This window comes from Brachyhypopomus gauderio, chromosome 5, assembly GCF_052324685.1.
Source record: "Brachyhypopomus gauderio isolate BG-103 chromosome 5, BGAUD_0.2, whole genome shotgun sequence".
Classification (NCBI taxonomy): domain Eukaryota; kingdom Metazoa; phylum Chordata; class Actinopteri; order Gymnotiformes; family Hypopomidae; genus Brachyhypopomus; species Brachyhypopomus gauderio.
The window spans coordinates 8050946-8075889 of record NC_135215.1 but is presented as its reverse complement, the minus strand read 5'-3'; the positions used below and the strand labels follow the sequence as shown (position 1 = coordinate 8075889).

Below are 24944 nucleotides of genomic sequence, written 5' to 3'. Positions count from 1 at the left end.
CTCTCTCTCTCTCTCTCTCTCTCTCTCTCTCTCTCTCTCTCTTTCTGATCCCCTGATTGTTTTAACTTTTTCTTTCTCTCTCTCTCTCTCTCTCTCTCTCTCTCTCTCTCTCTCTCTCTCCCTCTCTCTCCCCCTCTCTCTCTCTCTCTTCCTCTTGTACTTGGTTTAATGATGGAGGTTGTTTTGTCTGCCTCCTCTGCACGGTGCTGTGAGACGTTGGTTCATAGCTCAGCCTCTAAATTTAAACCTGCAATTTCACTCCCCCTGCCTGTATCTCTCCCTGCCTCCTTCTGCTTATCTCCCCCAGTGTTTCAGTGGGTCTGCGCTGTATTTCGGAAGCCTCTTCTCTCCCCAGTGGCTGGCGGAGTGGGGCTCTCTGTCTAGCCCATCTCTAACGTTCAATTCCATTTCACACGGCTTTTCTCTCCGTGCTGGCGTGGCTCAGATCTCATGAGAATCCCAGACTTCACCAGAGGAGAGCTCATGAGACAGAGGTGAACTCCCTACATACAGATACGCACTGCAGGTGCCCGATTGGACACTGTCCTGCTGTTAAGGCTGTTGTGCTTGAACATTTAAATCCACATATGAGCAATGGTTTAGTCTCTCTGTCTCTCTGTAGTAGTTCCCTGTCTCTCTAACACACACACACACACACACGTATGCTCACACTCACACACACACGCACACACACACATATGCTCGCACACACAAAAACACGTATACTCACACACACACACGTACTTACATACACAAGTATACTCACACACATGTATACCCATACACATGTATACTCACACACATGTATACGCACACACACACATGCATGCACACCCGACACTTGCTACTCAGACACATTTTTCTTTTCCCGACTAGTTTCATAAAGGATAGCATCTTCAAGGCCGCCTCTCCCTGCAGAGTGTGTATATGTATGTATGTGTGTGTGTGTGTGTGTGTGTGTGTGTGTGTGTGTACTGACAGGAGCATGCCTGGTGGAACCTTGTTGTTTGTGCAGATGAGGGAGCCCATCTTCCTGTAATTGTGCTCTATCACCAGAGCACTGCACCCAGATCAGTTATGTTCACTCCTAATCTCCCCTTACACACACTCACACTGCACCCAGATCAGTCATGTTCACTCCTAATCTCCCCTTACACACACTCACACTGCACCTTACACATACCTTCACAAACATACACACATACAGGCATATACACACACAAACACACACACACACCCACACACACACACACACACACACACACACACATTGGCATACATAGACATGGATACACATAAACACACAATTATACATAGACACGCATGCACACAGGCATACACAGACACACAAATGCATACACACATATAAGCAAACACACACACAAACTGGAACAGACTTGTTTGGTAACCTAGAGCCATCAATGGGTCCTGCTCGTCAGACCATTACGAAACATTCGCTCCGTAACCATGACAAATGAGGGGTGGTTGGTGATCAATTGTGTATCCGTTGTTTCTGCTTGATTAGTCTTCCCTAGGAAGTTGTCCCGCACCCTCATACCCCTGCAGTGTCACCACAGCAGTCCAGGGGGCGCCCCAGCTCCTGCAGTTAGGATCTATAGACCTTGTGATTACATCCATGTGTTTTATGGGGTCCAGAGGCAGAACTTGTGACCGGTGGTTCATAAGTCTCCTCATTGTGATCTATCCAGAGGTTTCCACAGCATTTGCAGAGGGATTGAGAACAGAGAGAGAGAGTGTGTTTGGTTCTAATTAACACAAACCACCATGCATAACATGACATGGAATGGACCAGAGTGTTTGGTTTAATGAGAGAGAGAGCTTTGCTATCATTTTATACATATAACCCTTTAATGAAAGTGCCCTTGAATTTTAATTATACTTTAGTTCTTGCACACTAATTTGGTTTTCATTAGTGACAAAGGTGCCATGTTTAGTCAACATACATGCGAATATTTTAGTCAGCTCTCTTAAAAGTTTTGGATGTGCTAAAATTAAGTCACATTTTATGTAAGGGCTGTCTCTTTGATGGTGGTGGAGATTAATTAGAGGGTTTGAATTAGAGGGGTTGAAGGGTTGGAAGTATTTTACCTGAGCTGCATGTTCAACTTTAGAAACAACGTCTGAGTGTTTCTCCTGCCTTTGGAGTCTCTACCAGCAGGTCTGGAGTCTCTACCAGCAGGTCTGGAGTCTATATCAGCAGGTCTGGAGTCTCTACAAGTACTCTGAGACCTTCCCTGAGGCTACATCAAGGCAATTCGCACAGCAGTTGTCAGTCTGATACAGAGTTTGTCAGTGTCTTCGATGTATCTTGTGGCAAGCAGGTTGCTGTAACACCTCTGATGACCACCACACGACCCTCCTAGCTGGGTCTGTCAGGGTGTGAGAGTAACAGGCAAAGAAGCACCTGGTACATCTGGGCAGACCAGAGACGGAGAACCAGCCCACTCCACCACACAGCTTCCAGCATGGTTTTGTGGGCCATTATTTCAGTTTCTCACTTTTTTGTGTGTGTTGTTGTCAATGTCATCATTTCTCATTTTGTCATATTTATGGAATTTATGGAATATCATGGAGTGATGCCTGAGTCATAAGAGCCATAGTCACTTTGATCCTGAGATCGCTCTAAAAGAGTCAGTGCATGATTGACAGAGAGAGTTCGGGAGAGGCACCAGGGGGTGTTAATCTGCACCCACATACCAGGGGGTGTTTCTCTGCACCTTCACATCAGAGGGTGTTACTCTGCACACACACCAGGGGGCGTTACTTTGCACCCACATTAGGGGTGTTACTCTGCACCCTCATACCAGAGGGTGTTACTCTGCACCCACACTAGGGGGCGTTACTCTGCACCCTCATACCAGAGGGTGTTACTCTGCACCCACATTAGGGGTGTTACTCTGCACACACACCAGGGGGCATTACTCTGCACCCTCATACCAGAGGGTGTTACTCTGCACCCACATTAGGGGTGTTACTCTGCACACACACCAGGGGGCGTTACTCTGCACCCACATTAGGGGTGTTACTCTGCACACACACCAGGGGGCGTTACTCTGCACCCACATTAGGGGTGTTACTCTGCACACACACCAGGGGGCGTTACTCTGCACCCACATTAGGGGTGTTACTCTGCACACACACCAGGGGGCGTTACTCTGCACCCACATTAGGGGTGTTACTCTGCACACACACCAGGGGGCGTTACTCTGCACCCTCATTTTGATTACTTTGATGTGGTTTTGTCTTATTCATTATTCATCAGTACAACACATCCGTCACGACATTTGCATAATGAGAAAGGAAAAAAAATTGCCCTTAGGTCTTCTAAGAGGAGCAGTTTACTCTACTAATGACAACATTAAACACGCCTCTAACTCATGCGGATGGTAGTGCAAGAGAAGCTTCAGTTTAGTGGATGGTAAACCATTTGTTGATGGGGATAGGAGGATATTTAGGATTCCACTGAAATTACCCATAAACATCCCTAGATACGTTAAAAGCAACCATTAACAGACATACCCACACATACACCCCACACACACACATCCCACACTTACACACACACACACACACACACACACACACACACCCTCACACACACACACAACACACACACACACACACACATACACACACACACACACACAGGGAAAATGTATGTTTCCTACATTTTTACACATAAAGCATACACTGCCGTCAACTGCATAGGTCGTCGTGGTAATGGTTAACAAAAAAACACAAACAAGGCTGTAGCTTTTTGGCACAAAACTGAGTTTTGGCTTCCAGATAGATAAGAACAAGCAGAACGGCCGTGGGGTGGGTGGGTGGGGGGGGGGGGTCGCTGCTGGATCAGGGGCATTATGGGGCTGCTTCTTCCGTCCAACGGCCTCGGGAATGTCGTTAGGATAAATGGCATCATGAAATCCCTCGATCAAAATCTGGCTGCCAGGAGATTAGAACCTCAAGCAGAACTCCAAAAACACCCTAGAAACATCTCACTGTCCATAGGATGGAGCATGTGAGGTTACCATGACACTGGCCTGACCTAAAGCCCACTGAAGGTGTAGAAGAGGTGTAGAAGAGGTGTAGAGGAGGTGTAGAAGAGGTGTAGATGAGGTGTAGAGGAGGTGTAGAAGAGGTGTAGAGGAGGTGTAGAAGAGGTGTAGAGGAGGTGTAGATGAGGTGTAGAGGAGGTGTAGAAGAGGTGTAGAAGAGGTGTAGAGGAGGTGTAGAAGAGGTGTAGAGGAGGTGTAGAGGAGGTGTAGAAGAGGTGTAGAGGAGGTGTAGAAGAGGTGTAGAGGAGGTGTAGAGGAGGTGTAGAAGAGGTGTAGAGGAGGTGTAGAGGAGGTGTAGAGGAGGTGTAGAAGAGGTGTAGAGGAGGTGTAGAAGAGGTGTAGAGGAGGTGTAGAGGAGGTGTAGAAGAGGTGTAGAAGAGGTGTAGATGAGGTGTAGATGAGGTGTAGAAGAGGTGTAGATGAGGTGTAGATGAGGTGTAGAAGAGGTGTAGAGGAGGTGTAGAAGAGGTGTAGAGGAGAACACACAAACATGGACCACAGAGGACCTCGAGAGATTACGTATGGAAGAAAGGTCTTTAATTCTGTTTTCTCTTCCAATATTACATATTGGAAGACTTATGCTGTCATCTTTTGTGATGGGAGTGTGTGCATAATTGTGATTTATTTATTTATTCTTACCTCATTGAAAGGTAAAACATGTCGTCATGTTTTCAGGGTAACCCAATAAAGGTAATGAACAATAAGGACATTGCTTTGACCTTTTTCTCACCAAGGGCTCCAATATTTCTGCAGGGTTGTATGACTATACACTTAATATGAAAAGAGTATACACACACACACACACACACACACACACACACACACACACACACACACACACACACACACACACATACACAACACACACACATTGGAAGAATGGACCCTGTTCATTGCTCTGATTTGTTGCTTTAGGCTCGTATATCACAGGTGTGTGTTGCAGTGAGAGGGATCATAACCATGTTTTTACTGATCTCTCCCAGTATTACCAGGGCGCTTGTTTATTATCTGTAAAAGCAGGCCTATTAAATAAAAATGCTCTTTCTCCTGAAGTAGCAGACACCCAATCACTTCCCTGCGTGGCGTTCACATAGCTCAGCTCTGACACCCCAAGTACGCACCCTGTTGGTGAAAGAGGATAATGACAGTCTAAGCACAGATTTTCCGTGTCTCCTGTGCTACACATGCAAAGTTAAGATGAAAATCATTTATAACCTTGGAGTTATAGGCAAAGGCAGTGAACAACCATGGTGAAGCAAGGTTCCCAAACACACACACACACGCAAACGCACACACACATTCATCCCACATAGACAATTTATCTCCTCTACAGAGCTCACATATTACTGTTCTATTCTGTCTCCATTCAGACATTTCTGTTGAGTTTTTTTTCTGGTGGATAGTGTGTGTGAAAAAGAGCAGGAGTACTTCAGGTAACACAGAAACTGACAGCCTTCTGGATCCAGGGGCCACTTATTCAGTGTAATGGCTGAAATTTGTCAGACCCATGCAGCAAGACAGTTCTACTGGGTGTGTGTGTGTGTGTGTGTGTGTGTGTGTGTGTGTGTGTGTGTGTGGGTGTGTCGATGTGCGGGTGTGTGTGTGTGTGGAGGTGTGTTTGGGGGTCTGAACACATTGTCCATTTCTTGTTTAGTGAATAAGCAAAAGTGTGGGGAGGAAACAGAGTGATTGGTGCCACAAAGGGTGGTGTTCTGATTAAAAACCTTCTCAGACCTGCTCTGAGGAGCTCAGAGGAACAGGAAGATTGTTTCCTCTTAAATCTCTTCCATCCTTTTCTTTCACTCATGAGTTGATTACTCCCCCCCCCTTTGAATTCCACCTGACGAGTGCTTCGTGCTAGGCCGCTTAACTTCACAATGCACCTTAAAGCCCTCTCTTGCTCTCTCTCTCCCTTTCTCTCTGTCTCTTTCCTCTCACTCTTCTGGCATATGAAAAGCTTAAAGAAAGGCATTGCCATCTCTTAGTAAGCCCTGCTTCTAAACCCCTTTCACTCTCCCCAGCACACAGTTCTCTTCTCCACTGGCTTGTACTTAATTGCTACGGAAGTTTGTATAAGTCAATGAGGATTAAGGAGGAGGAGTTTTGAGTGGCAGGCGGGAGGTCCACTGGACTACCAAAGGGAGTTTCCGGCTCTTTTGTACACGGGGGAAAGGCAGGATGGTGTAACAGTTGCACTGAGCGGGTGTTAGGTGCGAGGCCTTTTTGGACCTCTGAGGTTCCCGTTCAGTAGTTGTTGGTGTCGCGTATCATGACTTCCCATCAAAGCTGGATTTGATTTCGTGGGTTTTGCGGTGCGTGGGACTCTCTCCAACCAGCAGAAGGTAATGGATCAGAACTGTGTGCCCTTGGTCTAGAAGCCCGGTAACGGTGCCCCTGTCTGCGGAGTGCAGTCTGGATGAATGAGGCTCTGTGTGGGTGGGGTACAAAGCCTCGGTGTGTCCCCTGGTTCCTCTGGGTCAGCTCCCCTTTCACAAATAAGGTCTCAGACGCTGCCAAGAGTGACCAGGCACAATGCGGAGGGTCAGTTACTGAAGGCCCAGGCCCGGTGCCAAAGAAACGGGATACAGGACTACGGTGAAAGAACCTGCTTGCATGTGCACGGTAGTGGGACTGCTCGATAGAACAGTTTCATGAACTTTTCTGCCTTCTCCCTCTCGTTTGATCCTCCATCCCTACAGGTGCACCAGGAAGGAGAAGTGTGAGAGGTCGTCGGAGCTGCGCCGTTTTGCCTCCGACATTGAACAGTGTGTGAGGCTGAGTGTTCACCCCAGCAACATCTCCGTGTCCCAGTACAGCGTCACGGTAAGCCCCGCCCCCTTCCACATCGTAGCATGCTAAGACCCCGCCCCCTCAGCTCACCACATTCAAAGTAAGACTCCGCCCCCTCCACGCACCACATTCACAGTAAGGTCCCACCCCCCTCCACATCAAAGCATGCTTAGACCCCGCCCCATCCACCCACCACATTCACAGCATCTCCCGCACTCACTCACTCACATTAGGTGTTGCACGTCAATCGGAGAAAAACCCCAGGTGTTCATCATCTTTCTGCAGTCACTGTATCTTACTGTACATGCGCACTGAATCCCACCAGTGACTGATATGGACTGATGGAGAAGGAGAAACCAAGGCTGCCAGTGCTGATGCTACACAAGAAAACATAATCCAGCAGCGATAACATGTGTAGCAGTGCCTGCAAGCTAGAATATCAAATTAACTAGAAACACAGTGTTTCAGTCAGCATACATACACCTGAGGTGTCGGCTCTGCAGGTGAAACTCTGCAGCGGTACGAGGTTCCCCCCCAGGGGTCTTTAACTTTAACCTCCACCTGTTTACCGCAGACGCCCCCCCCCCCCCCCCAACCCCACCCCCCACCCACTTGCCTCCACCCGCTTCCCTCTGCTCACCTCCACCTGCTTGGCACAGCTCACCCGTTGTACCTGTGCACACGCCAGCATTTCACACCCAGACTGCTCCAGGAGGGCTAGCCGTGCCCAGAGGTCTCCTGGAGTCAGCTACACATTTCAAATCCACTTGATTACTTAAAAAAATAAAAGAAGTTTGCTGGCGAGCACAAAAAGCAGATGTGTACAGACTGCCGCTGCTTAACCTTTTTGCTGATTAAATATTTGTTTGGATTGATATGCATAAAGCTCTCTCCTCTGCCAAGCCTGCTGGGAGCTGTTGGGTACTGAAGCTAAAATCAGAAAATACAGAGAGACTCTTTATTCAAATGGTGTTTGAATGCATTTTGTCCCGAGGGCCTTCTGGATCGGGTTGGGTTTGTTTAATGTGATATGTAGCAACGTGGTGTGTAGTCAGACTCTCTGGACAGTAAGAGGAAAATGCCTTGGTGTTGTATGCCTCTTCTTTAGAGTCTCTGGTTGAGTAGGTTGTGCATTAAAGGATCGTTAAACGTCATGGGTAGGGTTGTTGGAATCCATACAGAACCATTTACACAAAAAAGCCATGAAAGGGGCACTAGATTATAATGTAGTTTTATAATAATGCTAACTGTGTTAAGGTTTAGAACTGTGTTAACTGTTGAGTTTTAGAACTGTGTTAAGTGTGTTATGGTTTAGAACTGTGTTAAGGATTAAGACTCTGTTAATGATATAATGATGAGGGAATGATAAGTTATGGAGACTGTGGTGTTCATCCTGGCTGAAGGCCTAACTGCAGCTGAAATGACAAAAACGCTGTAGGTGTTCATATATCGCCAGGCAAGGAAGGCTCGCTGTGCACCTGGAACATTTTACTTTAAAGGTTTGGTTTTCTGATCTGCTGAATTCCAGCTGTACAGCATAAACACAGTGTAAATATCATGCGTAGTTCTGAAGTGGTTATTTGCAGAAAGCATCAGTCACGCCTGCACACAGCCTTTCCTAACCCCCTCAGAGTTTCATTTTAATATAGATTGGATATAGGGACTTTAAAACGTCTGGCAGGAAGTGGGAGGTGGAAACACTACGTTTCTGTGGTCCCCAAGGGGACAGGAACTTCAGCCTCCACCAGTCTGTGCTACACACCCTCACTGCTCAACTGCATTACCGCTTTAAGTAAGCAGCTCGTGTGATTATTTCTCACTGGTGTTTGCGGTCGAAGCTTCCAGCTAACGGCGGGGGTGATGGCGGTGCGGCGAGGCGGTGAGTCACAGGCGGTGTGGGGGCCGAACGAGAAGAGTGCCGCTTTTGTTTGGTGATTTTCATATTCATCCCGGCCGGGGTCCGGGGTCCTGCGCTCACGGTGTAATTGAAGCGATCCTCCACGTGGCCCTTTGAAAGAGGGAAAGAGATTAAATTTCAGAGAGGCACCTGCAGCAGATAGTGTATCAAGAAGGACTAGGAGCGTGAGAGAGAGAGAGAGAGAGAGAGAGAGAGAGAAAACAGAAGAAGAGAAAGAAGAGGGAGAGAAAAGAGAGGGAGAGAAAAGAAAGAGGGAGAAAGAAAAGAGGGAGAGAAAGAAGAGAGAGGTAGAGAAAGGGAGAGATAGAGAGGGAGAGAAAGAAGAGAGAGAGGGAGAGAGAGAGGGAGAGAGGGGTTGGTAGCTGTTCATGAGAGTTCTCATTAAAATGACAATATGAACACAGAGCATGTCAGCCTGATTAGTGAAGGCTGTATCGTAGGCATAGAGCTGTGCCCCTGACTGAAGGGCCAGCCCTGTTATAGCCCCGCCTTCACCCGCAACTCACCCCGCCCTCAACACACCTGCCCTCACCCCACTTTATAGCCCCGCCTCTCCCCTAGCCCGTCACCCGTGCCTTTCACCCGTCTGCATGATGCAGCTCTGCCAGGGAGGATTAGGCAGCTACCGAGCACCCACGGCAGCTCAGGGGCGGGGAGATGGTGGAGAAGGGTGGGGTGATGGTGGAGAAGGGTGGGGTGATGGTGTTGGGGGGGTGGAGATGGTGAAGAAGGGTGGAGATGGTGTTGGGGGGGTGGAGATGGTGGAGAAGGGTGGAGATGGTGTTGGGGGGGTGGTTGGGGCGAGATGGTGGAGGGGGGTGGAGAGATGGTGGGGGCGGGGGGGAGATGGTGGAGGGTGGTGGGGTGATGGTGTTGGGGGGGGTGGTTGGGGCGAGATGGTGGAGGGGGGTGGAGAGATGGTGGGGGGGGGAGATGCTGCTGTATGTGTGTGTGTGTGTGTGTGTGTGTGTGTGTGTGTGTGTGTGTGTGTGTGTGTGTGTGTGTGTGCGTGTTGGGGGGGGTAAGGATGGGACCATTACTGTTTGATCATTGGATTCATCCTTATTATTGATTTTTTTTTTTGTTTTCTTTTTTGTAATAGGCAACACATTTTGCTCCCTGCAGCAGAGCAAATAAAACTGAAATAAACTCGGAAATTATATTACCAGTTTTCTCTCTCCTCATCTCTCTCTCTCTCTCTCTTTCTCTCTCTCTCTCTCTCTCTCTCTCTCTCTCTCTCTCTCTCTCTCTCTCTCTCTCTCTCTCTCTCTCTCTCTCTCTCTCTCTCTCTCTCTCTCTCTCTCTCTCTCTCCCTCTTCCCTGTTCATTCCTCCTGGGTCCTGGCCTACACTGGACAGTGCTGGTTATCTGACTGCTGCACTGACAGTCACTGTGTGGGGTTATTTTTTTGTGTTTTTTTTATTTAAACCCTGTTTATCTTTAATTGTTTTTCCCTCTCCTCTCCACAGCTTGTTCTGGAAGCCCACAATGTTCCGGAACTTTCCGCTGGGGTGAACTGCACCTTTGAAGACCTGGCTGAGATGGACGGTATGGTTGACGGTAACCGCATCACCTGCAGCTCTCCGGCTGAGAAGGAGGTGCCTCGCGTGGTGGTGGACCAAGGTGTGTAGACACGCCCCTGTACCGGGGGCGTGCCACTGGCACACCTGACACCTCCAACAGTAGCATCTCCATGTTGCCACAATTTTGAATGTTGGGTGGCGATTGCATGGAGGTTGTGATTGAAGCAATAGATAAACTGCCAATCAGACACCACCAGTTCCAGCGATACAGCCAATCAGACCGCCAGTTTCGGATATACAGCCAATCAGACACCACCAGTTCCACTGGAACAGCCAATCTGACTGCCAGTTTCAGGGTTACAGCCAACCAGACACCTCCAATCCCAATTTTATAATACAATTAGACATTTTGTCATGTTTGGTGAGTGCTGCAGACACCAAGGGAAAGTGTGTAAGAGTGTGTAAAATAATGCCATGTATCAAAGAGACTCTCAGTGGCCCCATTGGTCTATTCATTTAACAGGGTAATGTCAAAAAATTACTGGCGGTGTAACTTGGAAAAATACAGATAATTGGAACAATTACGTCTGCGGTGAGGGGAGAATGACAGAGGGAGGTGTCGTAGTGAGTGAGTGACCGGCACATTGGCAGGGAAACGGAAGCCCTGCCTCACCCGAGATAAACAGCCAGCAGTAAGTCCTGGAGGCTAACCAATTTAACCCTGCTCGCGCAAACACGCACTCACGCACTCACACTCACACCGCACGGTAATTGGAACGGCTGAATTGGGCGATGTTTTTCTGGCAGCCTGTGCTTGCATCACACGCATCAGAGAGAGAGAGAGAGAGAGAGAGAGAGAGAGAGAGAGAGAGAGAGAGAGAAGGAGAGAGAGACATAGATGGACAGAAAGAGGCAACGATGGTTCAGAGATGGTGCAGAGATGGTGTTTACATTCTTTGTTTTTCATCATTTTGCCTGGAGCTGTTGACTGGTGCCACAAGACATGCTTTGTAATTGAGTGCATATGAGCTAGATTGGCATTTTACCTACCTTCATCCTCCCCTTATCTCTCTCTCCATCTCTCTCTCCATCACTCTCTCTCTCTCTCTCTCTCATATATATATAAAGAGATAGATAGATAGATAGATAGATAGATAGATAGATAGATAGATAGATAGATAGATAGATAGATAGATAGATAGATAGATCTCTCCCTCTCACAGTGGCTATCCCCTCCCCCTCTCACTCCCTCTCTATCTCTCCCTCTATTTCTTTGAGGAGCTGTTGGATTTAAGAGTGTTTGGAATGTAAAGTGATTGAATCTCCTCGGCTGATGGAGCTCTCTATGGTGACCCAGGCTCAGAAGCTTTTTTAACGATGTTCATTCCACCAGATAAAAGCAGGAAAGGACAGAGTCTCTCTCTCTCTCTCTCTCTCTCTCTCTCTCTCTCTCTCTCTCTCTCTCTCTCTCTCTATCCCTCTCTCTCTCTCTCTCTCTTTCACGCTTTTCTTCCTCACCGTGGTTGGTTAACCTGGGGATAATTGAAAAGTGATCACATCTGGGCAGCTGTCTTGAGGTGGCAAATGTTTCATCATAAGAAAACCACAGCAACGTGACTGTAATAAAGACAGCGTTGCCACAGTAACAGCGAGGGTACACCTCACGCCATTTATCCCACACAAGGTCCACGAATACACAGGAAGGATTAATTTCTTCACAAGTGGTGATCTTGTTCCACAGGTCTTAACAGTAGAGTTATGAATCTGTGCTGGTATTGAGAGGTCGTTCAGCGTCCCAGCGGTGGGCCATGCACTGAGAGTGAGAGTAGGAGGCATTATGGAGAACAGGGAACACGGTGGCTTTGTGGGAGTAATGACAGTCAGACCACTGCAACATTGCTGCCCTGAACTACTTACTATGAGCTTACTCTGGGTCTGGGTAGCGAGTCCTGGCACACGCGGGCAGCACACGCGGGCAGCACACGCATGCAGGCATCGGGAAGGAGAAAACGGACGAGGTCATTCATTAGTTGTGGGTCCCTTGTTCCATCACATCCTTTCTGCTCGTCAGCGTCACGGTAACCCTGGGTCCTGTGTGGCTCATTAAAGCGTCACACACTCCAAGATGTGTCTGGGGGATTGTGCTCTCCTACACACACACAAACGAGCACACACACACACACACACACATACATGCACACGCACGAACCCCTGAGATACCAGCCATCAAGGTAACATTTAAGAGGTCTAATTAGGACGGATTCATTGTCAGGCACACTTTTCACTGAGTGATGAATGATTCTCTCTTTGTTGGGGGAAACTCAAAGCAAAGGAGAGAGAGAAAAAGAAGGAGAGAAAGAAACAGAGGGATAGAGAAAGAGGGATAGATGGGAGTGCTGGAGGAGTGGAAGGGAGTGGGAGTGAGTGAGAGGCAGATAAAGAGAGAAATGAAGAGATGGTGACAGAGAGAGCAGTGATCACCCTTCCAGAAGGAGACGGTGGCGTCCGGCCTGTTGAATTAAACATGAGGTGCTTCATTAGCTACGACAAAAGGACAAGGAAAATCCTTCTGTGCCACATATGCATCATCTTGTACATGCTCCTCTCTCTCTCTCTCTCTCTCTCTCTCTCTCTCTCTCTCTCTCTCTCTCTCTCTCTCTCTCTCTCTCCCTCTGTAATCTTCCATTTCAAAGCGACTTTGAAAGACTTTTAGATAGACGTGAATGTTTTGCATAGGAGGTGATGGCAGGAGATGACGATTCCTCCTCATGCCCCTATGGAGGGGCCACCGACACATCATGGCACTTTGTTGCAGGGTCTAATCAAGGGTCCCCATCCACATCTGTGCCTTTTGACTGCTACAGCACATAACTCAGTTTGCAGAACATTTTAAAAGGCAAAATATTATCCATCATCTTCAGCTTGGACATCAGAGATGATTGTTCAGTGCACCTGGTGAACGTGACCTAGAAGAACAAGATGACATAAATGACTTATAATGCACACGTATAAATGTTTTTAATGCTGATGAACTTGTAAATTCCAGGTGACCACCAGATTGTGCAGCTCTACCTCAAGTCTAAGGAGACGGGTCTTGCTTTTGCCAACACCAGCTTTGTCTTTTACAACTGCAGTGTCCATAAGTCGTAAGTATCTTTCTTTTCCTTGGCCAAACTGTTTGCCCTTTGACTCTGCATAATCCAAACCTCTATCTCTCCCCCTCTTTCTCTCTCTCATTCTTTCTTTCTCTCTCTCAGCTGTCTTTCCTGTGTTGGAAGCCCTTACCAGTGCTATTGGTGCAAGTATCGCCACACCTGTACCCACGATCCCCGGAGCTGCTCCTTCCAAGAAGGCCGGGTCAAGCAGCCGGAGGTAAACCTCCACCTCTACGGGCGCTTACCCTTTCTCACGAGGGCTGTGGTGTCTGTCAGAAATGCCACCGTCAGACTTAAACTCCTTATTGGTGTGCTGTGTCAGATGTTGGCCAGCGGTGAACAGCTAATCCCAGTTTGCAGCGCCTGCTGTCTGAGCGGGGCCGCTCGGAGGCGGCCGTGATCCTCGTTAAACTCTCGTATTTCCGTCTGAACTCTCCCCTGAAGGTCTGCAGCTGAATTATCAATATTATCGGCACCCGGTTCTCGCTTCGTAGCACTTCTGCTCGGTACTCATCTGATTGATAAAAGGCCTGTGCCGGGGTTCAGGCTGCTTAGCCGAGCACAGAGGAGGCAGTGCAGCAGATCGGGGCTCAGGATACGGGCTCGGGATCAGGGGGGAGGGGCATCAGAGTCTGGGCCTTTCCCTATGAGACCAGGCTGTCGTGCTGATGAGTCTCTCTGTTTCTCTGCAGTTAGTCCAGAGCACATGAACCACCCGTTTCTCTTATTGTGTTTATCATAATTTATAAATTATATTGTTTATTTTTCTCCCTGTGATTTTCTGTCATTTTTCTGTGTGATTTTTCCATAATTTGTTCCCTGTGATTTTCTGTAATTATTTCCCTGTGATTTTCCGTCATTTTTCCTTGTGATTTTCCGTCATTTTCCCGTGATTTTCCATCATTTTTCCATATGCTTTTCCCTGTCCATTTCCCAGTTGATTCTCCTGTTGTTTTCCATGTGCGTTTCCCTGTCGTTTTCCCTCTGATGTGTGGAACGCTTCCAGGCTCTTCCTCCACGGTTTGTAGCTGTGTGCTCTACTCATGCAAACATGTCTGCTAGCTGGTGTTCTCCGTCTCTCAGCATCTCTCTGTGGAGACTATGGCAGCACTGTCTACATTTGCTTTTCTAATTATCGACTTGCCCACGTAGTAAACATTGACCAAGTTAATATTGGGATTTCAAATTGTGTGCCCGGCGACTGGCTCATCAAAGCAGGGATTGGGCATTAGTACATATTTATGGCATTTCCTTCCCATGTGTTTGTTTGAGTGTTGTTTTAAAGCAGGTGTTTTGCCTAGCTAATGAGTTTAATTTGGATTTCATTAACCCCCGATACAGGGAGGGTGGTGGTGGTGAGGTGGGAGGAGATGTTCTGTACAGATTTGCTGCTTCCAACTTAATGAGTTTGGGTGTTTACCTCAGAAATTAATGTAAAAGACACAACGACTCACCTTTGCTCAGGAGAATGAGTCGGTCTTTCTCACTGGACTTCTACAGATGGACTCAACCACTTTCGTTCCAGCTAAAAAGGGATTTTTCTTTCCACAGAAGGAAGCAATCAGGGTAATCTGTTCATGTGTTTGAAATGGTCGATAAAGCAAGACCCTCCAACCTCACACCCCCAACCCCACCCCCACACACTCAGTTAAAGTCTGTCTTGTTCCTTGCTAAGGCACGTATGCACAGACGGAGGCCAGGCAGGCCCGTCAAGCCAGGCGTGCTAGTGCATTGCCCTGCTGTCTCCACTCAGAAATAAGAACACTTTTCCAAGCGATTTGACATTTTTTACATTTAGACATTCAATAAAGCTCCAACCCCTCACTAATGCCCTCTAATGCTGTATCTTTCCATTTGGTTGTATTTGGAGCACTTGCACGTGCCAATAGAATGTTTCCGTTTAATTAAAAGAGAGTTGGGGCCAGTGAAGGCAGAATATAAAAAGGAATTTAGAAATTTCATTAGCTGCAAGCTCTTGGCCTGATTTGTTCTCCTGCCTTTCCATCAGTCAGTCTTTACACAGTATGTGAGGGCTGCCTGTCTCTCACACGTCCACGGCTGGAGTAATGATGTGATCTTCATGCAAATGGACTGGCTGTAGCACTCACAAATCCAAGGCTGAAAGCCCCGTCTCACGCCCTCTCTCCGCACACGCCCTCTCTCCACACCCCGGTCTCCCTGGTCGAGTTAGTGTGGCAGTGTTTAGTCATGTGAGGGGGTGTGTCCGCCCTGGGTCACCTCTGGCGTGAGGCACCACAACTAAATAACACATCTGCCTACTCTTACCCTCAGTGGGACAGAGAGAGAGAGAGAGAGATGGTTTAACCCTGCTGCCCCTGTGCCTGTCCAATATCAACACTACCAAGCTTCACACCATTCAACATCAGTGGCCGTCCACAAGCTGTATGACGCAGCAGGGGAGAGGGAGGGAAAGAGTGATGTCAGAGGAGAGGAGAGCAGGCAGGGGACAAGAAATTGAGAGAGAGAGAGAGAGAGAGAGAGAGAGAGAGAGAGAGAGAGAAATGTGTGAAGAGGTCTGTGAATCGATCTGCTGAACTGCCTCTCGTCTTATTAAGATGTTAATTTGTGGCCATAATTGGCAGGAGGTCTATGCGATTGAACATTGGATGAAGGAGAGGAGGGATGGAGTGGTGCTCTGGGGATGGAGTGGTGCTCTGGGGATGGAGTGGTGCTCTGGGGATGGAGTGGTGCTCTGGAGATGGAGTGGTGCTCTGGGGATGGAGTGGTGCTCTGGGGATGGAGTGGTGCTCTGGAGATGGAGTGGTGCTCTGGGGATGGAGTGGTGCTCTGGGGATGGAGTCTGCTCTGGAGATGGAGTGGTGCTCTGGGGATGGAGTGGTGCTCTGGGGATGGAGTCTGCTCTGGGGATGGAGTGGTGCTCTGGGGATGGAGTGGTGCTCTGGGGATGGAGTGGTGCTCTGGGGATGGAGTGGTGCTCTGGAGATGGAGTCTGCTCTGGAGATGGAGTGGTGCTCTGGGGATGGAGTCTGCTCTGGGGATGGAGTGGTGCTGTGGGGATGGAGTGGTGCTCTGGGGATGGAGTGGTGCTGTGGGGATGGAGTCTGCTCTGGAGATGGAGTCTGCTCTGGAGATGGAGTCTGCTCTGGGGATGGAGTGGTGCTCTGGGGATGGAGTGGTGCTCTGGGGATGGAGTGGTGCTGTGGGGATGGAGTCTGCTCTGGAGATGGAGTCTGCTCTGGAGATGGAGTCTACTCTGGAGATGGAGTCTGCTCTGGAGATGGAGTCTGCTCTGGAGATGGAGTCTGCTCTGGAGATGGAGTCTGCTCTGGAGATGGAGTCTACTCTGGAGATGGAGTCTACTCTGGGGATGGAGTCTACTCTGGAGATGGAGTCTACTCTGGAGATGGAGTCTACTCTGGAGATGGAGTCTGCTCTGGTGATGGAGTGGTGCTCTGGTGATGGAGTGGTGCTCTGGGGATGGAGTCTACTCTGGGGATGGAGTCTACTCTGGAGATGGAGTCTACTCTGGAGATGGAGTCTACTCTGGAGATGGAGTGGTGCTCTGGAGATGGAGTGGTGCTCTGGAGATGGAGTCTACTCTGGGGATGGAGTGGTGCTCTGGGGATGGAGTCTGCTCTGGAGATGGAGTCTGCTCTGGAGATGGAGTCTACTCTGGAGATGGAGTCTACTCTGGGGATGGAGTGGTGCTCTGGGGATGGAGTCTGCTCTGGGGATGGAGTCTGCTCTGGAGATGGAGTCTGCTCTGGAGATGGAGTCTACTCTGGAGATGGAGTCTACTCTGGAGATGGAGTCTGCTCTGGAGATGGAGTCTACTCTGGAGATGGAGTCTGCTCTGGAGATGGAGTCTGCTCTGAAGATGGCCTTCCCTTGTTCTCACACTTCCCCATGGCTGCGTGTGAGGAGCAGCGTCGTTAGGGATCGTTGAAAGCTGAAGGGACGTGCGAGGGCATCCAGGAAGGAGGCAGGCAGGGAAGAGAGAAGGAACACAGATAGAGGTCAAGGGATGAACCTGCGGGACAGAGAGAGAACAGTCTGGAAGAGGAGTGATGGAGAGAACAGTTCAGAAGAGGAGTGATGGAGAGAACAGCCCAGAAGAGGAGTGATGGAGAGCTGGATGAAGAATTTGAAAGTATCAGAAGAGATGAAGGAGTGATTCTGCTATAGACACTGTCATCCAACACACACACACACACACACACACACACACACACCCTCTAACTCTAATTATGGATTTGTTCATGCGTGCCAACTCCACTCATGGTGCCAGGGTTTCTCCCTGCCTCTCTCACATCTCCCTTTCACTTCTCTCGTTACTTTATCAACTGTAGTCCTACTCTAACTTTGCCTTCTCCTGATTCTAATTCTAACTACAGCCCATTTTCTGCTTCTCCAGTGTGCTTTGCCAAACGTGTCGACATGTCTGTAGCACGGTGTCCAATTGAACCCTTGCTCCTGATTCTGAGTAGACGCTGGGTGTGATTTCACCATCATCTGCATCTTTTTCTCTACAGTAAACATGCATGCCGATTGCTGTCTGAGTCATTCCCTCCGCACCCTTTACAAGCATATAAATATGCATCCGCTCCCCTCTGGTCTGTCTTGGTACAGACCCACAGAGCACACACACACACACACACACACACACACACACACACACACACACACACACACACACACACACACACACACACACACACACACACACACACACAGCTTCCCTGTGCTCCTGCACAAGGTCCGCCTTCCATCATCATCTCCCTCCCCCGTTTCACGTAATCAAGCCCTGTGACATGTTTCTCTGCTTTATCATCAGCTTTGGGCTTTTTGTGTCACTTTTCATGTACATTGGTGTCTGGAAGTGAAAGCACAGAGCCCGCTCATGATTCTCACGCACGTACATCACATTACCGCCCCTCCGTTATCAGCCCGTTGGCTGGTTTGGTTCCCGGAGCCCGAGTGGCCCAGATCCAGCAGTGATGGGTTTGGACCGAACCAAACCCAGGCCGGGTGAAGGATTACTGCCACGCGGATGTCATCATGGTCTGGTTTGGCGGTGGATGAAGGTTTAATTCTGGTCTGTTGTATTCGACGCTGGCTGGCATCTCATCCAGCTCCACCCTGCTGGTAGAATAAAATAGTTTTTTTAACAACTTCAGCAAGTTTACATGTGACAGGAACTACAGTGGTTGTCCAGAGTGGGAGCCTTCATCTGCCTGTGCTCTGGTGGTCTGACTGTGTGTGAGGATCCTTCTGTGGCGGACGCCGTAAATCTGCGTGCGTCTTTGTGTGGGGCGTGTTTGATGTTCTGTTGGGTGGAGTGCGGAGCTGCAGGATGAGGTCATCATTTATGGAAAAGGGGGAGGGGCACCTTGTACAGCTTCTGTTTGGAACCAAGGATAGACCAATCAGGGGCCACCTCGCTCCTTACCAGCACAGTACTGCTCACACAAGGAGGATGGGTTCTCTTGGTACATCGGTTTATTTGATATAGGGCCATTAAATAACATGCAACTTCAGAGAAATCTTGCTCTGGGCTTCTAATACAAAGCAGTGGTAAGAAGAAAAGCCCCAACCAGGCGTGAGGAGAAAGTCTTCTCAGAACAGACTCAGAACAGTCATTATGTTCATTGTTATTAGATTTACAACCATAGGGTGACCTTAATGATAAACAGCCAGCAACACTATTCATCAGGACTATTTCAGCTCTCTCTCTCCCTCTCTGTCTTCCTCTCGCTCTCTTTCTCTCTTATGCTGTCTGTCATATGCTGTCTCTCTCTTTCACTCTGTCATTCTGTTTACATCTCCTTTCTCTTATATTCTCTTCTTTTCTCACTCTCTCCTTCTCTCTCATTTAATCTCCTTCTCGCTTGTTCTCTCTCACTCATTCCTTGTCTCACATTTGCTTTCTATTTGTCTCTTTCTCTTTCTCTCCCTCCCTTTCCTCACTGCCTGTAAAGACTTAATAACCTGGCTTGACAACACCCCTGTCTCTCAGAGCAACATCTTGGATGACGCCGTATTACAGCCTCCCGGTCTGCAGTTATTATTCTGTTGTTATTCTCAACGTCAATCACTGGCCTGCATAAAGCTGCCAGCATGGGTCGGCACGTTGGTCCAGACAGAGGTTGGTAGAGCGGTGTCTGTGACCCCGTCTCTGGGGGTGCACGAGGTAGACCAGGCATACACGATGACCGTGACAGTGTGTGGTTCTCTTCCTGATTCACTGCATCGAGCCACTGCCATAAACACATGCACGTTATATCAGCATAATGCGCTAATAAATCCAGGTCGGCCGTTTTGTAGAGGAGATATGGAGTGCGTTTGCTCAGGATAGGGACGGTGTTGGGACACTTACGGTATTAGTTCATTGACACTGCAGAGATTGTAAATTAATAGAAGGCTTTGCTGTTACAAGGCACAGAAGTGTTGACGTATACTGCTTAACTGATTAAAGAAAGCTTTAAAGTGGGTAACATCTCCGAACAGTGGGTGCTAGTGGAGAAACGCTCCTTTATGCTTTTTCTTTTATGTTGGGTAGGAGGGTAAAGATGTAGGTGATGGTGATGGTGATTGTGAAGTTGATAGTGATGGTGATGCTGAAGGTGATTGTGAAGTTGATGGGGATGATGAAGATGATGGTGATGTTGAAGGTGAAGGTGATTGTGAAGGTGATGGTGATGGTGATGGTTCAGGTGATGATTCTCCCCATGCCCTGAACCACATATGAGGTTTTATGGAACTCAAAAATGATCAAGACAAAGAGAATAGAGGATGTCACCAGAACATTCAAGTGTCACGGGAGAGAGCTATAGATTATGGATGTGTATAATAAAAAAATAGGGGCACTCCTTTTGGGAGAAAAAAGTCTGGATTAGCATACGGTGAAATATGCACTGATCATAAGCGCTTTATCACCGTAAACCATGACGCCCCATATCTGTGTGGATGGCAAAGGAGCAGCTGAGATACACTTCTGAACTCGCTCGGCATCTTGGGAAGTGCTGTGTGCTGTAATTGCAGACATGCTGTCTAGAGCAGTCACAGGAAGGCAGCAGGAAAATGTGCTCGGTAGTGACGGCGAGAACAACCATCCTCATTTACACAGCCTTGGCAATTCTGTTCATAGAATCCTCGGGGGGAAAAAAGGTAGAAATGAGACAGGCAGTGATAAATATGTGGAGATGCTCCTAGACATAACAGAGGGTGATGAGCCCTGGAGACCCGAGACTGGAGCAGCAAACTGGGAATGAGATGTGTGCCCGTCACGGCTGGCATGCCCAACAGCACCTGTGGAGTACGGGAATCGTCCTGCTGAGATGTTCGGAGCTCCTCCTGCCACTCGCAGAGTTGAGGCGCACCTACGAGACACCTGACATCCACGAAACCACGCAGCTTCAGCCGTAGCCAAAATTCGACAACTGTTTCACCGAGGAAGGAGTTAACCCTAACGGCTGCGATTGGCACGGATGGAGGAGGAGGGCGTCACGTCGGCGGTGGGCTTGAAGAAGTACCTCCGAGCGCACAAACCCAGCCAAGAGCGCGGCTCTGAACAGGTGCCAGACCCAGCCGGGCAGCGGAGAGGAAACAGATGGGCGTGCTCACAGACAGCCACACTCCCTGAGCACGATCATCCAGGAGTCATCTTACACCCAGCTGAGCTGCCTCTCCACGGGCCGCGCAAACAGTGCATCCCTAAGTAAAGAACTCGTGTGCGGTGCTGGGAGGTGTGATGTGAACTCGCCGGTGCTTGTGAAGGAGCAATGTGAAATATTAACATACCAAAGAGCCAAGTTCACGCTCAGATGTCCTAGTGGCAGCCTGCACCACAGTGATCATGAGAGCTCTAGACTGATGACCGTCATCTACTAGCTTGTTCTTCACTAGTCATGTTGTCCTAGTGCCTGTTTATTATAAAGACATAGAGACAGATGAACTGGTGCTGACTGCTGTAATTCTCTGCAACTTCCAGAGGTCATCAGAGATTAAGTATGAGATGGTTGCTGATGTGGAGGTCTGTCATTACTCATATTAGGGTGTGTGTGTGTGTGTGTGTGTGTGTGTGTGTGTGTGTGTGTGTGTGTAATCTATGAGAGCTGTGATTAAAATGGCAAAGAGATTTGAGTGAACTCTAAAGCTTGGATTCTCTGCATACCTGTCACTGTGAAAGATGATGAGACTGATTCTGTATGCATGGGTGACTCACCATGTTTATCCCTTTACATTATGGATTCGGGTATGTGGGATGCATGCAAGTGTGTGTGTGTGTGTGTGTGTGTGTGTGTGTGTGTGTGTGTGTGTGTGTGTGAGAGAGAGAGTGTGTGCATGCATGTTTGTGTGTGTGTGTGTGTGTGTGTGTGTATGCATGTGTGAATGCATGCGTGTGTGTGTTCATGTGCGTGTACATGCGTGTATTATGAGAAAGACCCTTGATTTTTCTCAGTTTGAGTATTCCCCATTCACTCAAGCTCAGTATTTGCCCATAGCTGCCAGATCCTCACACTCTTGCCCACCACGGTATATATTCCACAGTAGTGCTCTTTCTGATAACACCTCCATTTTCAGCTAGGTGGCAAAGCTTGAAACGTAAACAACATTCTTTATCTCTCTGACGCCTGCTTGGCTAAATTATCTATAATGGCTTTTTTAAATGCCGCTGTAAACCTTTTTATATGCAAACCAGTTGCCTCTTTGAGAGAGCTCGGCCATGTTAATGAACTTCAAACAAGTGTTATCGTGTGAATAGTGAAGACCAGGCCCACACACTACCCAGAATCCCACAGCCTTATCTTAAACTTGGCCCAGGTAGGACCAGAGGAAAAGACACAGTGGCCGATAGCAGAAGTCTTTTATGTGATACAAAAGCCTTAACAAAGACCTGGAAGACCTGAGAAGTGGACATGTATATGTGTTTTATTTGAAACTGACTGTGTGTGTGTGCTTTTATATTGCTGGGTTTAACTAAAGGCCTGCAAGATGCCTACAGGCAGGCAAAACCAAAAAACAAAAATGTGTTTAACAGTCAGATTTGTATGCAAACACAAAGCATCACTTTTTTTTATAGTGGAGGATTTTTCAACTTCTCCTATTTCTCAAAATTCTTCTCAAGGGGGAAGAGTACATTTGCTATTTGACAAAATACACTAAAATCTTAAATTCTTCTGGTGAAAAAATTGTATTTCCTGACAGCATTTATTATTATTATTATTATTATTATTATTATTATTATTATTATTCATAATAAATAAATAAAACATCCATGCTGTCCATCAGAAGTGTGTCTTTAAATGTACTGCAGAGAGTTTATGAAATTCAGTAACAAAAAATTTTGTAATAAAAAACAAAGAAAACGTCAAGTATATATATTAAGTTCCATTGACCTTAAGAAATGCACACTTCACAAATACACATTTCATATACAGGTATCATTTCATGCCAATCTACATAGATCTGACATTGAAACACACCACAGTAAATATTTCTGTACTGATAATCACACTGAAAAAATGAAACCGTATGTTTCAGTACTGTAAATCAGGCTCTATGTTATTCAGTGATTTATGCACAGAATAAACAAATGATAATTAGTGTCTTGTTTGTCAAGATCAGTGTGGCATCTGTAAGACTGTAAGATGGGGGAGTGGATCATGTTTGACCTCCACACTGCAGTGACTGGAGAAACTGGTCCAGAGACTGTCCAGACTAAGAGTAGTTACACATCTGGGGCAGTCATGTGGTAAGGAACTGGTCTTGTGACTGGAGGGTTGTGGGTTCGATTCCCAGTCCTGAGACCATGACTGAGGTGCCCTTGAGCAAGGCATCTAACCCCAAGTCCTCCCCGGGCGTCGGGCTAGGGCTGCCCACCGCTCTGGGCACATTTGCACTACAGCCCCATGTACAGATGGGTAAATGCGGAGGACAAATTTCGATTGCGGTGAAAAATCACATTTGACAAATATGGCACATTTCATTTCACATTTCACATCAGACAGATAGTTTGACTGACCTGATCTACCAATGAATGGATTATAACTCTTAGCCTATACTCACATTACCCATCATCTCAGAAACGAATGGAATTAGCACCATTAGAAATGATAAAGCAACATATTTGCAGTTAAGTTGTATGTTACAATAGTGGTTCACTAGTAGTACAATAGTGTCATGTGGTTGATCATGTGACCACTCAACCCTGAAAGGCCCAGACTCAGGCCGAGGTTCAGTTTGGTCATTCAATCATAACGTGGGAAGCCCATCTTAAACCTACAGTGGTTCTCATAATAATTCTATATACGCCTTCTCTATGTCACATAATTAATTTTAATTTCAGTCTTAAATTTATCTTAAGGCAGCATTTACATGGTCCATTAACTCTGAAGAACATTACTTCATGAAGAAGCAGGAACAGGCTGTTCAGAGCATACGCCCACAGATCCTCACCCGCAAGTCGGATCAGAGCCTCCCAGCACACGTGTCATTCCTATCCGCTCAAGAAGGACGTGGGGGTTTGTTGTTAGATTTTAGGCCTTCGAGAACTTGGTTTGGTTGTTTCAGCTCCTAATGTGGGTCAGGCAGGCGACCAGCAGCAGGAGAGTCCTGAGTGAGGGGCACTGGTGTGAGTGCTGGTCAGACCCACACGGTGCGCCCACTCAAGGACCAGATTAGGAGGTAGATTAGGAGTTCATATTTTAAAACATCAGACAACCCACTGATAACAGGAACATTGTTTCCAGTGCATACAAGGTTCATCATATATATGCAGTTATTCCCTGTGGATCATAAGTAATTGGATGGCTTGGATGGCTTGTAAGTACTTTTTTTCCTGTTTTGACTTTGCGCCCCAGTCTATTGGATTTCAAATGACTTTGAGTCATGAATTTGAGGTTCAGGGGCACTTAACTGTGGTTCTGATCCGGTGGACCCTTTCCATCCTCCATGCAGGAGTGTCCCCAGCTGCTGCCGGCCGACCGCATCCTGGTACCGGTGAACGTGGTGAAGCCAATCACCCTGCGGGCCAGGAACCTCCCACAACCGCAGTCGGGCCAGCGTGGGTATGAGTGTGTGCTCGTCATCCAGGGTGTGGAGCAGCGAGTACCAGCCCTCCGCTTCAACAGCACCAGTGTGCAGTGCCAGAATACCTCGGTGAGTGTGTGTGTGTGTGTGTGTGTGTGTGTGTGTGTGTGTGTGTGTGTGTGTGTGGTAAGAGCTGGAGTGTAGCTGAGCACACACATGTGGATGTACTTACTGTGCTAATGCTATCTTACCAAAAATGATTAAAGATTTCTTCCAGATGAATACAATTACTCAGAGGGTCCTGACTGTCTCATCTGTCTGCCTGTCTCTTCTGTCTGTCTGTGTGTCTCTGTATCAGTACTCATATGATGGGATGGACATGAGCAGTCTCCCTGTGGATCTGACAGTCATCTGGAACGGAGACTTCAGCATCGACAACCCCGCTCAAAACAAAGGTGAGCCCTCTGCC

The 24944-nt window shown here is 47.8% G+C and overlaps 1 protein-coding gene across 2 annotated transcripts in view; it reads left to right on the top strand.

Moving 5' to 3' along the window:
* plxna4 (plexin A4) overlaps positions 1-24944 on the top strand; it is a 225028-nt gene that overhangs the window by 137690 nt on the left and 62394 nt on the right. For both annotated transcript variants that reach the window (XM_077005339.1, XM_077005340.1), the window contains exons 6-11: positions 6776-6899; positions 10254-10407; positions 13354-13453; positions 13565-13679; positions 24404-24604; positions 24834-24930. In XM_077005339.1, the coding sequence (XP_076861454.1) occupies positions 6776-6899; positions 10254-10407; positions 13354-13453; positions 13565-13679; positions 24404-24604; positions 24834-24930 (791 nt within the window). The remainder of the gene's footprint in view (positions 1-6775; positions 6900-10253; positions 10408-13353; positions 13454-13564; positions 13680-24403; positions 24605-24833; positions 24931-24944) is intronic.